Source organism: Otolemur garnettii, unplaced genomic scaffold (assembly GCF_000181295.1).
Source record: "Otolemur garnettii isolate 467f Iridium unplaced genomic scaffold, OtoGar3 scaffold00008, whole genome shotgun sequence".
NCBI lineage: Eukaryota > Metazoa > Chordata > Mammalia > Primates > Galagidae > Otolemur > Otolemur garnettii.
The window spans coordinates 24,682,647-24,698,532 of record NW_003852403.1 but is presented as its reverse complement, the minus strand read 5'-3'; the positions used below and the strand labels follow the sequence as shown (position 1 = coordinate 24,698,532).

Below are 15,886 nucleotides of genomic sequence, written 5' to 3'. Positions count from 1 at the left end.
TTTGGTAATTACAGTAAATTATTTACCTTTGGTACTCTTAGAAACATGCACCGCTGACATTAATTATTGAAACAATTAATTACATCACACAAAAAGGTATCACCACCATCATGTAATATTGATCAAGGCCGGAGTGTGCCAGGACACGGATTCCCCATCCCTTGAATCCCTTCTTAACTCTTCCACTCACCGATGCTTTGCCATGCATCGACATTTTATTAGAATATAAATGCACTAATGTCATACAAGTTCAAAATGACATGCTGTATGTCCCAGTGTCTGGTCCCAAATAGTAACAACAATTCAATGTGTTTTTAGATGCTTCAGCAATTCTTTGAGTTTTGTTTTTTTTTCATAGATGTCTGCTCAGGTTTAGGGCAGACCTAACTGAATTTTAATAACCTAAATACAGGCCAAAAAAAACAAAAACAAAAACAAAAAATCCTCTTCCCACAGTGCATCCATCTAAACACAAAATAAGGCAGATTTATGAAACTATGGTTTTATGAATAGATACTGAATTGGTGTCTTCATTTCCAAGCTACCTGCCTCTGAATACTTACATCTACCGACTATAGCTGAAATGGGAATTTCAACTATTTAGTTATTTTAATAAATATGAATTTCTGATATTTTACCAGGCACAGGCAGCACAGTACCAAAAAAAGCTTTACCTCCACTGTGTGCAAAGAGATATTTAAAATGATACATGAGACACCGTATGTGAGGATGGTTAAAGAAACAGACCCGGCTCTCACGTTTCCTGCAGCGTGGGGGCAGGGAGGGGTGTTCCTAGGGTTTAATGGAAAAAGCTTGGCTCTGAAGTTGACTCACAGACTTAGATTTGGAAACTGCCTTTGCCACTTGTTAAGAGATCACTTCTTTCCCACTCTTCGGCTTGCCATTTTGGAAAGTCAACTCGATTGTGTAACTGTGGGCCTCTCCCTGCCCTTTAGTGCTCCCTGTGGCCTGGAACTGCGGTGACTCATCCCAGGTCGTCTTGGGAAAGATGGGCGGGGCAGCTCTGCTCAGGGCCAGTTCACATTCTCCCCAGCACCATTCACGGAGAAGAGGCAACTCCTCTGCTGCCCACAGCTGGCCTCTGCGGGGGATGCCAGCCCGGGGCCAGCACTGCCACTCCCTGAAGGGGAAGCCTGCCTATTTCAGACCCCAAGCCAGCCCTCAGCCTGGCCTCCATCAGGAATAAAGGAGATGTTTTCCCCTTGATTTCTGTTTTCTTTCTGTGTTGAAAGCCCCTGGGTGGACACCTCAGCATCACTTGCCGGGTTTGTGATCCTTACTGTGTTTCTCAACTTTTCTCAGGCTCAGTTTCCTCCTTTTCAAATGAAGCCTTGTTTGATATGGAGATTAAATGACAAGGTACGTCAGAAGTCTGGCACTAACACTGGTCACGGGAAGGAATTAGAATAATGTCTTCTTATATGTCTAAAGTATTTTATACTTTTTGAAGGACTTTCACTTACATAAACTCACCTGCTAAAATCTGCTAGTTTATGGAGGAAAACAGCAAAAACAAAAACATTCTAGTACCAGAACCCAGCCTTTAGAAACACAGGATGCTTATGTCCAACAAGCATTCCATCCTAAGAATGTGTTTTACAAATGCCGAGGTCTCACTGATGTTTAAATTCCTTTGTTAACAGCAACATCACAACTAACTAGGTACCAATTCAATAGCGAGGACTGTCCTAGGCCTTTATATTCGCTTGCTGTTTGGGTCTTCAGAATCTTTTAGACCTGGGAGTAACACAACCATTTTACACATGAGGAAACTAAGGCTGCCTGAAAGACTTAAAGAATTTGGCAACATGCCATCTATACCAAGCAGTAGGTGGCTTCAGAACACTGGGTGGAAGAAAACTTGACATTGACTTAATAAGCCCTTTTACTCCCACGTTAAGAATAAAATGAATAAGCACATCGTTTTTCATTTTAAAAGTGATGTCAAGGACACTATTAAAAATCAAAATGCACATTATTTACTAGAGTCCAAAGCCTGACTAATCATGATATTACCGTCTCCAAGAGCGTAATACTTTCCAAAAATAGTTTCTCACTAGCCCTATTCATCAGAGGAAAGAGGAGAACAAGTACACACTGGCCTTACAAAACAAGGACACACCCAAATGTCCAGGTCTGGAAATAAACGTCTAGGCATGGAAGAAAACGGGGCAGGGGTAAGAAAGTGTTTGCAAGAGAATTTTAAAAAGAAAGAAAAAAGAGAGAGAGAGAAATCCTATTAACTGCAGTATTAGGTTCTCTAAGCGGCTGTCTGTCAACCCCCAACATTGGATGACACCAGTTAAGGTCCCAGACCGACTGTGCAGTTTACTTTTCTGTCAGCTTTGCCAACTGTGGGGGTGACAGTGGCCTTGAAAGGCTAATGTTAATGACACCCAGCAGACCTCACAATCATAGGTCACCACACAGTTGTGTTGGTTCCAAACTGCAACACAGTTCTGAAATATGGTAAACACGACTGAGTTGAGCAACATCTGGATGACGTAATCAGACTGGGAGCCCAGGAAGGCAAAGGCTTGTCAAGGATAACTTCACCCTTTGGCCACCAATTGGACAGAGCCACGGCAGAAGGAAGCTGTTCCCCTACGCAAAGAACAAGAAGATGGCTTTGAGCGAGGCTGTGTCACTCCCCAGCCCAGTGAGTGGCAAGCCAAAAATCTCACTGAATTTCCATTCTGCATCAGGCTGACGGGGAGATGATACTAACTGCCGAATTCATGTGAGGAAAGAGTGACCCGAGTCATGTGAAAATGATGTGAAAATTTTAATTCTGTAAAACAAAAACACGAGTCATCTGGTATGCCTAGATTTTTAATAATTGAAGATAATTTATTTCTTCAATTCACATATGTTGCATCCCTCTATATAGGTATTTAGGATAGACAGGGAGAAGCCCACTGGATTAACAAACAATAGTAGCAGTTTTGGCAAAATACATGTGTGTATTGTTACCTCTTCCCCTGGTAAAGGTGCTTTTCTAAGGCCTGCCATCCTTTGCTTATTAGAGTGACCCTCCTGCCGAGTGACCTATGCCCTGTTCTCAGCTCTACCACCTAATAGCTGTGTGACACCGGGCAATTAAATACTCCTTTCAGCCCCAGTCTCCTTATCTGTAAAGTGGTCATGACAATACCTGTTTCATAAGGTAGCCGACAGCATGAAATGAGAGGATCCATTCAATAGAATGTTGTCACAGGTCTAAATGGAGTACAATAGATCCTCTCTAAAGCTGGCCACCCAAAGACTGTAACAAGTGGTCAACCTATGGAGGTGGTCAACATAAGGAACAAGGCCTGCCGTACTGATCCATGTAGAACATGTCCCATCTATGAAAATTAGGTCAACTCGAGGTGGTCAATATAAGGAGGTTCTCCTATATTATAATTGCCTGACCTATAGTGGATATTGAGTAAAATGGCAGATTGCCACTCAAATAGCTAGTAAGTCTGGACATCTAGCACAACCATTTGAAAACATTTTTTTAAGAAAGGGATGCCAGATTGGGCATGGTAGCTCATGGCTGTAATCAAGCACTCTGGGAGGCCAAAGTGGATGGATCCCTTGAGCTCAGGAGTTTGAGACCAGCCTGAGCAAGAGTGAGACCTCTTCTCTACTAAAAATAGGAAAAAATTAGCCAGGTATTGTGGTGGGCACCTATAATCCCAGTTCCCAGTACTTGGGAGGCTGTAGCAAGACGATCATTTGAACCTAGGAGCTTGAGGTTTCTGTGAGGTAGGCTGATGCCATGGCACTCTAACCTGGGGCGACAGAGTGAGACTCTGTTCAAAAAAAAAAAAAAAAATAGATTCCATAAAGGAAACCCAACTCAGGTAGCAAATAAAATAAACATTAAAGGTATACTATAGTGGGGAAAGCGGGTCTTTTTTTGTCCCCTGAATAAAGAGGGTACTGAAAAGGGGCATACATTTTTTGCCCCCTCTGTATTTCTTAAAGTGACTATTATTATCCTGAAGACTGATTTATTTGAGGCTAGAATATAAACCATAAAGAAGTTTGGTCCTTGAGATTTCTAAATCTTACTGATTTTAAGAAAAGTTGGTGAGGAACTTCAGCACAAAGTGGTGAATTGTGGACTGCAGGGCAGCTGAGCATGTCAGTATGTCAACACGCAGCTCTAGACGCCTAAACAAACCCTTCTACCTTAAGGCAGTCACAATACCAACATCTCTCCCTTAAAAACAATCCATAATCTTGCTGACCAATCTTTGAGGGGTGTTGAATGGAGCACTGAAGAATGCTGGCCAAGCACTTTGAGGAGAGAAAGCAGCATATTAAATGTCACTAGTCCAAGGTTCTTATCTTCCAGGAAACTATATCTAGCAAATCTTTAATCTGAGGCTGGCTACCTTCTGCCACTGCTTCTCAACCCTCTCCCCTTAGAAATGATCTTCAGTGAAAAACAGGAAGGTTAATTGCTGGTAGGGAAGGGGGTGGGGTGGAAGTAGAGGAAAAACTATTAGCATAGATAGCCTTTGGATCATTTTCTCCATTTCTATTACTGAGACAACTGGAAATGCCTAGATCTTGAAAAAACCAACACAGAGCTTCTCCTGTAGAACTCTCCACTTTGCCTATTGTTTGCTAATACATCAGACAGTACTTCACATATTATGTGGCTTCATATGCCTGAAATCTTCCTTAGCTTCAAAAAAGGCAGCGCCTGTAGCTCAAAGGAGTAGGGCGCCGGCCCCATATGCCAGAGGTGGTGGGTTCAAACCCAGCCCCAGCCAAAAAAAAACTGCAAAAAAAAAATAAGAAAAAGACCAAATTCAATCCAAAGGAACAGGAATCCTAGTCTGCGGGTTAACGTGGAGAGTTAAGGAGATGTAATAGCTGCCTTCTGGTGACGAGATGGCTATGATGACACCTGCCATAGCACTTACAGAACACACTCCACAGTCAAGACTCAAACAGCCAAGGCAAGTGTTTAGACCAAACTGCAATTAAACCTTCTAAACTGGTCACTATCTCCGGGCTTGCCACTAGTACCTTCAGGCATAAACCATGTCTGCAAATGTCATCAGACAGGGAATGTCTACAAACACCACCCTTATCAGAGAGAAGGAGCGGGCTGGGCAACTGTCCTATTCTCTTTTCATAGAAGTGTTGCCCCTAAGTCAACAGAATTGTAAGGACATGGAAGTTGATCCCTTTACTGTGATCATTTGCCTCCTTTATAGTATGTTTTATGTAGAAATACCCAAGTTTATAGCTATTTTCTTAAATTGTAACTCCTTTTTCTTTTGATAAAGTTGGATTCATGTATTTCTAGAGAGAAAACAAAATAATAGAATCATGAGGTTGAATGGTACTTTAAAATGCTAGAAGACTTTCTGTGTTGCCATTGATAGGTGGATGTTCACACTAGGTTTGACTACCGCCAATAGCAAGTGTGTTGATGAAGACAGAAACCCAACTTAAACTGGTGTAAGACACCCTCTCTCTAAAGATGGGGAGATTGACTCAGCACCCATAGCTCAGTGGTTAGGGTGCCAGCCACATGCACCAAGGCTGGTGGGCTTGAACCCAGCCTGGGCCTGCTAAACAAAAAACAAACAAAAAAATATCCAAGTGTTGTGGCAGGCGCCTGTAGTCCCAGCTACTAGGGAGGCTGAGGCAAGAGAATTTACTTGAGCCCAAGAGTTTGAGGTTGCTGTGAGCTGTGACGCCACGGCACTCTACCAAGATGACATAGTAAGACTCTATCTCAAAAAAAAAAAAAAGAAAAAAAAGACAGAGGAGATTAAAATTAGGGGTTTATATGGCGGGTTTATATGGCAAGAAAGCCTGAGTGGTGCCTTCAGGCATAGCTGAATCCAGCCGCAGCTCAAATGATGGTAGGAATCATCTGGCTTCATGTTCCCCTCCCAGCAGCTTTGGGCTTGTGTCATTTTCATAGCTTAGCAACCCCAATGGAGGACCTCTTTCCCCAAAAGATTGACAAGGACTCAAATTTGATTCTTGCTACTTTAGCACTTCCCTCCCAAGTAATCTCTGTAGTATAGGAAAAGAGATTCTCTGAATGGTCTGATTTGGGTCTCACTCATAGAGAACAGGAAGGATTTTTTTTTTTTTCAGATTAATATGTAGGTACAATGTTTAGATTACACTGTTTTCAATTCTCAGGTAAAGTTCAAGTTGCAGTTGAGCCCTTCACCCAGGGGGTGTGTTGGACACCCTCACACTGTCCACATTAGGTGAGGACCTGTCAATCATCCTCTCTCCTTTCCCCTCTCTTCTGTTTCCTCCCCCCCCAGAATATACTTGTGTTTTTTCTTTCGTGTGGATGTCTAATTGTTTACATATTGGTTTCATATTAGTCTTGAGTATACTGGATACTTCTGTTTCCATTTCTGAGATACTTCCCTAAGAAGAATTTGGAGAAAAGTTAAGGATTTCTTTCCTAAACTATACTGACTACAAAACAGGTAGGGGTATAGATTTGACCATCAGATCTGGGCACTGTCACAAAAATGGGGGCATGCAGAAAGTCAAACATGTCTATATAGGCAAAAGTAACCCCCATCCGAAAGGCCTTCTGTTCTTCTCTCATCTTTGAGTGACTAGAAACAAACTGTTTTGCATTTTATGTTTCTGAATACCGCGTACACACTTTGGTCTAACAATTACCTCTAGGGTCATTCAAAGGAAGTGAAATTAATTAGCCTGATAAATATCTAAAATTGCAATCATCCTTCTATCTCGTATCTATCTAAAGGAAAAATAAAGGAAAATTTCCTTCCTTAAATGATGCCTTCCATGACATCATTTTTAGCCCTCCCGTTGAAGTAGGCCTTTAATTGTAGCTTTTACTTTTCAGAAATTGTTACTGAATATGTTATGATTTGCAGTTCTTTTTAAAGCACATTAAAAAAGGATTTATTAGAATTATAAATAAGCATAATGAAGAACACTTGTGTCTAAATATAATTTTTCATGCTAAGAAAAAAAAGACTTAAGATAGTGGTTTTGCCTCTTTATTAAAAATACTAACAAGTACAAGGATCCTGGAGGGCAGGATAAAATCCTGGGGCTCCATCCTGGCTTGCGTAGAGCAATGCAGATATATTGAGTAGGGGTTAAAAGGAGGCACCCCGGACCAAATGGTCAGTGACTCTGCCACTCACAAGATGTATCCCCTGGGGTCAGTTACTTCAGCTCTCTCACTGCCTCAGTTTCTTCGCCTTCCTAATGGGGTTAAGAAATTATCTCATCGGGTTTTGAAATGTCTAACAGGCAATCCTGGCGAATCACTCAGGACAGCTCCTGGCACAGTGTAGGAGCTCCAAATTAGTTGTTTTCGCCATCACTATGACCATCACCACCATGATACTGCCTGACACTTAAGGCCTCTAGTGAAGAGCACTGCATTTACGCAATGAGGATCGGCTGATCTGGATCACACACGGTATTGTGTATTAAGTACATAAGCCATACCAGACCCTTGCTTTTAACAATTACATCAGAAGAAATGGAGGTGTCCTCTTATTATACTTATCACAGACGGCCAAACTTTTAGACTCACCCCTTTTGTCTATTTATCAACGTAAATTATTTGTAAAAGAATGTGTACAGGCTCGGCGCCTATAGCTCAACCGGCTAAGGCGCCAGCCTCGTACACCTAAGGTGGCGGGTTCGAATCCCCAGCCCGGACCCGCCAAACAACAATGACGGCTGCAACCAAAAAAAAAATAGCCGGGCGTTGTGGCGGGCGCCTGTGGTCCCAGCTACTTGGGAGGTAGAGGCAAGAGACTCGCTTGAGCCCAGGAGTTGGAGGTTGCTGTGAGCTGTAATGCCACGGCACTCTACCCAGGGGGACAGCTTGAGGCTCTGTCTCAAAAAAAAAAAAAAAGAATGTGTACATTTGCAGAAGCGTATCTACAGGTGACTTTGATTAACGGGTAAAGGGAAGGGAAAGAACAGGGAGTTCAGAGATAACCCCTATCACAGTGAAGAGAGTTTACTCTTGACTATCCAGGAGTGAACAAAGCGGTCCACACACTCACCAGGACTCAGGCCTGGCAGAGGATGGGGGTGGGTTTACCTCTTCAAAGCCCATTCCCAAACTCTGGCATCCACAGGCCAGCACAGGCTAACAGGGGACAGGGCGGGGTGGGGCAGGCTGCACTAAGCACCCTGGGTCTCAACTACACCTTAACTGTGGTTAATGCGCCAACTGATTCATCAGCGGGATACAGAGAGGCAGCAACTCGGTATGAGTGAGGCTTACTCTTGTTGAAAAAAGAAAAGCCCACCCAAGACGATTTTTACTGATTTTCCTTACATGTCCGTGTCACTTTACCTTGGCAATGACCAGGGGAGCGTTAAGTCTGACAGTAAGTTGGGCGTCGTTGCTTGAGGGCCTCTGAATATTTCAGACCTCTTTCAGGCTTTCTCATAAAAAGAATTACACTGGGGGGAAACTATGTTTTGAAATTTACGAATGCAGAGTTAGAGGAACAAAAGATAAAGTAATAACTTTTTGTCACTTAATGTTAATACGAAGTGTTTAAATGCACTTCTGAAGTAAATGAAATGCTTCTCATCAGTCTCCGTGTAACTAGATTCTTTCTGACAGCTTCTCAGTTGAGGAATTAGCCCTCTCCCATTCTATTATAAATGAGATCCTAGAGACTAAAAACTTTTAAATCCCTCTCTCAGAATTTGCTTTCCCCTTTCCTCCAAGTGTTTACTTTGGAGATATTCATACGGACAAAAATGTTGAAAACAATTGCATAAAGAACAACCGTATGTCTTCTACCTAGATTCAACAGTTGACATTGTTGTATCTGCTATATGTCTTTCTCTGTACACACTATTTTTGGCTAATCATTTGAAAATAAACAGCTGGCATAATGATTATTTACTTCCTGAAAACGTCAGCATGTACATTCCCACAATAGAGGTTTTCTCCAAGTAGCTTTAATACTATTACCCCTGCTAAGAAAATTATCAACAATCAATTTCCTAATAATATTCAGTACATTTTCAAATGCTCCCTACTTCCCCTAAAGTGTCTTTAATGTCTTTCATTTTCCCCCAAATCTCTTGACAACTTATGATGGATTGTGTGGCCCTGGGTAGCATCATGTGTTCATTAAACACGCTAGTTCCTCCAGGAATGCCTATCAGTGCGTGGGGTACGCCACGGTCATTAAAGAAAGCAACTTTCTGTTTCCACAGCCATCAGCTAGAAATACATTTCTGGAGGTTTCAAGATGTCCTGTGACTCCTTTCCTTTGACTGACTGTTCTACAGAAGTGTTCATGATGTTCACAGATACGTTTTTGAAATGAAAGCAGCAATGAACTGACTAAAAGTCCTCAACTTTTATTGCTTTTCATAAAAGCTTAGATCCGAGTAAATGCTGCCCCTCCCATCTCCCAGAGTAAGCAAGTCTTGGTAATTGCTGTCAGACAGTGGTGTGAGAACCTCCAGAAATGTTTCTAGCTCGCAGACCCACAAACTCTAATAGTTGGCTTTAACATGTTGTGTTGCGTAGAAGTTGGGTGGTGGAGTAGCTATGGTGGTGGAGATGGTGGTGCTGGTGGTCCCAGTTTCACACTCCTGCCCCAAAGCAAGTTTATATGCAGAAATATAAACTATAATTAGGTTTGATCAGAATCCCTCAGCATATGTTTGACAGATGAGACAAGTATCTGATACCCAAGGGGTCTCCTTTTATCTGCAATTTGTAAGTTTTATGGGGTTTCCTTGAAGCCTGGAGAATAACAGGGATTTTTTTTTATATACTTAGAAGTATTATCAACATACCCACTAATATCTCACTTCAATTGGGGACATGAAGATAACAGGATTACCACACTAGGATCATGACCATAGCCAACCTACCCAAGAAATCTCAACCAATACCTGGCAACACCTTGGACCAAGAGCTTTGTTTTAGTATTTGAGACAAGTGCTTTCTCTAGCACTGTTTAAACCCGTGCCATGCCACTGCACTTACAATCATTTAAAATTTTTTTTTTTGTCTGAACAACCATTGAACAGCCACTGTATTCACCTCTGTAAAGCCTGCTTGCTAAGAATATCCTGGAGTATAAAATAATAAAGTATTTAATCAGGGGTCCTCAAACTTTTTAAATAGGGGCCGGTTCACTGTCCCTCAGACCGTTGGAGGGCCAAACAGCAGGCCCTGGGACGAGTCGGCTGCTCAGCAGGACAGGCAGCAGCAGCAAAAACACTGTCCTAGGTGGGCTGCATGTGGCCCACGGGCCGTAGTTTGAGGACGCCTGGTACATATTGTAGGTCCCTGTGAAGTACAGTACACATCTGTGTGTCTGAACGGCAGCATGTCCAGACACATGGGCGTCCCAAGTCTGCCTCTCTATTTGTTCAACCTGTAAATTGGCTAAGTGACTATCACTTATTCATCTGCTCTAATTCACTTTCAATGTACAGTGAATAAAATGCCCAGTATGATTCTGCCAATTATTTCCATTGTTGATTATAAGCTGCCTTCAAAATTAGGTTTAAGGTCCTGACAGCTTCGTTCTCCTTCAAATCACTGCTGTGCACATTGTTCATACATGTGTATAAAAATTACTCTTAGCACCATCCTAAACCTTCATGTAGTAGGACTATGTTGCTCAGACTTCTTATATTAACCCGTTATTTATTCGACCACAATGACTGGAAAGAAAAAACTGTGCAAACACCAAATGAATCTGGGGGAGATTCTGGTAGAAAGCAAAAGACTACTACATCTCTCGGCACTGACCTTCAAACTACCATCACAGGCAGCTTTGAAGCTAAAGGGACAAAAAACACAACCAGTCTTATCTTTAACTACTTGTTAAAAACAATTCTAACAAAGTCCAAAATACACGCGCACTTTGTTTAGCAACATAAAACGTCCATGTGGCTAATGTCAGCAACGTCAGCTATCTTTTTAAAATAGATTTGACTTAGAGATGAGAAAGATATCTATCTATGCCTTTTCTAGGACTTTCTGAGTTCCTTTGTCTCTAGAATTTTAGGGACTCAACACAGAAGATAGGGACAATCAATTTCTTTTTCTTTTAAACTGTCTCATACCAGAAGATTCACAAATGCAAAATCAAGCATGCAGAAATGTATTTTTTTGTCTCAGGACACAGAGCTTGATTCAACGATACAAATCAAAGTTTAACAACCAAAGAATATTTTTAAAAGAATGCATACCTGCTCTTTGGATGGCACCAGGAGTTCTTCGATCATCATGCTGTCCCGTGCATAAGAGCTTCTGTTCAAGGTGTAAGACCTATCCGAACTGAAGGAGCGGAGGCTGTTGTATTTACAGTTAACCATTCAACAGTGGTAGATGATGATGAGATGAATAAAAGAAAATTAATGCATGCAATTTTAAGGACAGGCAAGATGGCTAAAAATATCAAGAAAAGTTGCTCTTAAAAAGATATCATCAAAAATAAAACCCCTTTTATGTGGGGAAACGTTTTCAGCGTCAGCGACCTCATGATCAGGTTTTGTTTAAAATAAGGCCAATTTTGAGATGATGAAATCCATGAAAACTTTGGATACTTTACTATGAAGCTGAACCAATATGACAATTGAGAACCAGATAAATCGAGATAACTGACAGATGCAGAGATTTTTCTGTTAGTGACTCCTCTCTTTCTGAATGGAAGAATGTCTGCTGTAAATGGGTCTGTTTACAGGTCTTTGAAAGCTAGGTACGGATTTAACATACTGAGAGCTCTGGTTTGTAGCTGTTACTCATGGAAACATCAAGAAGGAAGTCGTGGTACAAAAAAAGCCTTTGCACGGTCCTCTTTGCCATCTTCTTGGTCTTGAGGAACGTTCAAATCCCCTGCGTGGTTGTTTTGTCTTTCCTGCAGATCCTCCATCTGTCCTGGCTCTGCTCTTCTTTTCCTCACTCCTCCTGCCATTTTCCTTCCCAGCCTCTCTCTATCCTCCACGGAGCCCCACACTGACCTCTAACCTACATCCCAGTCGAGTAAGAGACCTTGGGAGGACAGATGTGCATGTGACCCTGGTGGCCTTGCACACACCACATAGGTCATGCAGGCCAAGGCCGGGACTGCAGGTAAACTGATCTGCCAGAACACTCTGCGATCCTCCTGGAACAGGATGAAGCTCAGGAGAAGGGCTTTAAGGTCTTCTCTCCCTCACCTCCCTGTCTGACTGGGCGGCTGCCGCAAAATGGCTTTTCATCACCTCCTCCTTCTAATGAGGTGTGAGGCTCCCCACCCTGCCCTCCTTGGAATAGAGCTGCCCAATATAAAATTACTTAGTCGAAGTGTGGAACTGCCTCCTCCGTAATGGGGTATCCCACAACTAGCCCTGCCGAAACCCGGCCCCTTTTGTTCTGGTGTCCTTTTTGGGGGACAGGGAAGAAGGGCCATGGAAAGTCAGCACCTTTCACTTCTTCCTTTGACTGCCTGTGTAATTTAAAAGCCACCTGGATCCAAAAGGAGTGTGTTGGGTCTTTACCAAGTGAATCAGTCAGAGCTCGGCTTTTGCTTTGCCTTGTGTGTACTTGACAGGGGAAAGAGCAAAGTAAACAAGAAATGATTCCTTCCTTTGCACACAGCGATGTCTTTTCTCTACTATCTACTCTCCTATTGATAACCCAAACGTGGGTATTCTCATATCAAGATGCAAAGGCCCTGATATTATGAGTACGATTCCTGCACAGAGGAGCTTATCTAGTAACCACGTGACTCTGACCACGTGCACAGCAGGCCCTCGGTGGCCAAGCATGTGACCTATTACTCTCCCCTTTTCACCCCCATTATAGTTGCCAAGCAGTTCTTTCAGTTACTCCTATTTCTAGTTCTTTACCTTCAGCTACATATAGCAGAAGCTTCCTAAGGACAGAAATTCTCTAACTCAACGCTCTGAGCTGTGATGGAGATGTGCTAAAGTGGTGCTGTCCACTAACAGTGGCCACTGGCCACACAGACCACCGAGCACTTGAAGTGTGGTTAGTATGATATAACAATGAAATGTAACTTTTTATTAACTAATTTTAACTTCAATAGTCACTGATGGCCGAGGGCTACCTTATTAGGCAGTATCTTCTAAGTATTCATGGCAATGTCCCACTTTGCTCCAGTGATGTGGTCTGAGAGGCAAGGGGAAGCCCTGCTCTCTGCACCGGATGTTTATGTCTTTGAATCCCACAGCATGTATGTTAACACTGGTAGGACAGGAGGCAGTTTCATGGTACATGTGGACAAACACTTAAAAGTGGTAAATAATAATTACATATTCACTTTAATTCCACTGTTTAAGTATAATCCAAAATAAAATTTGTGGCCCTCAGTAGAGTGCTGTAGTGTCATAGCTCACAGCAACCTCAAACTCTCGCGGCTGAAGTGATTCTCTTGCCTCAGTTTCCTGAGTAGCTGGAACTACAGGTGCCCACCACAATGCCTGGCTAGTTTTTTAGAGATGGGGACTTGCTCTTGCTCGGGCTGGTCTCAAACTCCTGAGCTCAGGCAATCTGCCTGCCTCAGTTTCTCAGACTGCCAGGATTACAGGGGTGAGACACCACACCAAGCCAAACACTGGTAGAGATGGAGGGGACCAAAATTTGTTGATACTTTTTGGACACCCCCTCCCTCTTTTAATTTGTATATGAGTGTCAACTGCAGAACAGAGCCCAGAACTGGGAAGCACCAACAGAAAGGCTTAAAGACGTCTTCATTTTACATAATGTCTAAAGTTCCTACTCCTGATCATTCCAGACCGATTGACATCAGACAGACGGAGTCCATTAAATCCATCCAGTTTTACTCTGAATCCCTAATATTTCCAAGTATGTTCAGCTACTAAAATTAGAGATTATTTGCATAGGGGTCTGGAAAGCATTAAATTGTTTTTAACTAAGGTCAACTATATTATTTGTAGCCATCAGTATACCCTAAGCGTTAAATACAGGAAATGTTAGAAAAACATGCCTCGGAAGTCTAAAATTATGCTAATATACCTAGCACAACTCAAAATAAAACAGCAACCAGCAAAAAACAGCTTCAAATCAGGACTTCTTTAAACCCAGTGAAATTTCTTGAGTTACTTCATGCACTATACAGAATTGAATAAGGAAAAGAAATTCCCCAAGGATTCAGTTTTGCACAACTAACATTTCTTCTTGTGTGTTAGGTCCTTGCTAATTTTCTCAGAGTCACAAAATTTTCACCGATTTTTCTAAAGCTGAGCAGAAAAACAAACAAACACAAGCACATTACAGCACAGCACAGCACATCACGTCACAATGCTGAAGAAAATAAAAATGAGACAATGAGCCAGGAAAGGGCAGAGGAACGCTGTAAAAAGGGCCAGGTCTTCTTACCTGATCTTGGGACTATTTTAAAGTATTTTTAAAAAATAAAATAAAATAAAATAAACAGGAGAAATAGAAAGCAAAAAATCAGACAAGGAAAAAAGAAAAAAAATGTTATGATTGAATGGATTACACATTTAATGTATTTCTTTTTAAATGTTACACTCAGAATATTTTCCTTGGTAAGACTCTAATAATGTGTTTAAAACATATTAGCATCATAGCTTTTTTAAAGAAAATATCTGCCTCTGAGCATAACATGAGTTGCCAATGTAAAAAGAAATGAGTTACATACAATAGCAACACATAATGATGCAATCAAGATTGGAAATGGGAAAGCCTTGGAAGTATCTTAAGAAAAAAATCATGGGCTCAGCGACTGTGGCTCAAACGACTAAGGAGCCAGCCACGTATACCTAAGGTGGCGGGTTTGGCCAAACAATGATGGCTGCAACCAAAAAAAAAAAAAGAGCCAGGCGTCGTGGCAGGCGCCTGTGGTCCCAGCTATTTGGGAGGCGGAGGCAGAAGACTTGCTTGAGCCCAGGAGTTGGAGGTTGCTGTGAGCTGTGATGCCACAGCACTCTACCCAAGGCGACAGCTGAGGCTCTTGCTTCAAAAAAGGAAAAAAAGAAAAAAATCATGAGAGGCAGTATTCTGGTTTCATATCTCATTGGATGTCAGCTGCTACAATTTTCTACATAAAAATGATTGATTCATAAAACGTATCGTATTATCAGAAGAAGAGAAGACAGCTAGTTATTGTGTTATAAATCTCTAAGTAGGATATAAACAAGATATAGAGGATCTTGAGATCCTTTCAGATTCTACATATTTTCCATTGTAACTAGTTGATATCTGTGATTATCCAAAATATTTTTTTAAAGTATTTTTACTTAACGTATTTTTAAAAAGGCATATTTTTTAAAAGTTATTTTTCCTTTTCTGGTTAATGACAACTACTACGGAAAGATTTTTAAGGCCTTTTATACACATATGCATAAATCAAAAGCTGTACCAACTCACACGGTGTTCAAAATTCTATTAAAAAGGACTAAGTCGAAGAAAAACAATTTAGTATCTAAACTGGCCCCACCAGCACACTGAGAATAAATTCCAAGGTTTACTTTGAGGGAAGTGCCATTTGCTATTAAACAATGAAACTTTTTTACAACAGATCCTTAAACTATAGGAAAATGTCCTCAGGGCTCTCTGGCTTAGAAGGTTTAATTATTAGCTTTAAAATAACTTGACTGTCAGCAAACATGCTGGCTGTTAATCCACAAGAGGGCAAAAAAAAGTCTCCAAATTCTGGACAAGGTCCTGTTTCTTTCAACCAGTGTTTAGAAAAGTTTGGGGCAAGGTTTTCCAATACAAACGTGTTCTGCTTCAGTTATAAGAACTGAATTTGGCTCGGCGCCTATAGCTCAACCGGCTAAGGCGCCAGCCACGTACACCTAAGGTGGCGGGTTCGAATCCCCAGCCCGGACCCGCCAA

The 15,886-nt window shown here is 41.7% G+C and overlaps 1 protein-coding gene across 8 annotated transcripts in view; it reads right to left on the bottom strand.

The window, feature by feature from the left end:
- The window catches only part of ANK3 (ankyrin 3), a 327,889-nt gene that overhangs the window by 87,292 nt on the left and 224,711 nt on the right, over window positions 1–15,886 (bottom strand). For all 8 annotated transcript variants that reach the window (XM_003783638.3, XM_023509551.1, XM_023509546.1 and 5 more), the window contains one exon: window positions 11,248–11,350. In XM_003783638.3, coding sequence (XP_003783686.1) covers window positions 11,248–11,350 — 103 coding nt within the window. The remainder of the gene's footprint in view (window positions 1–11,247; window positions 11,351–15,886) is intronic.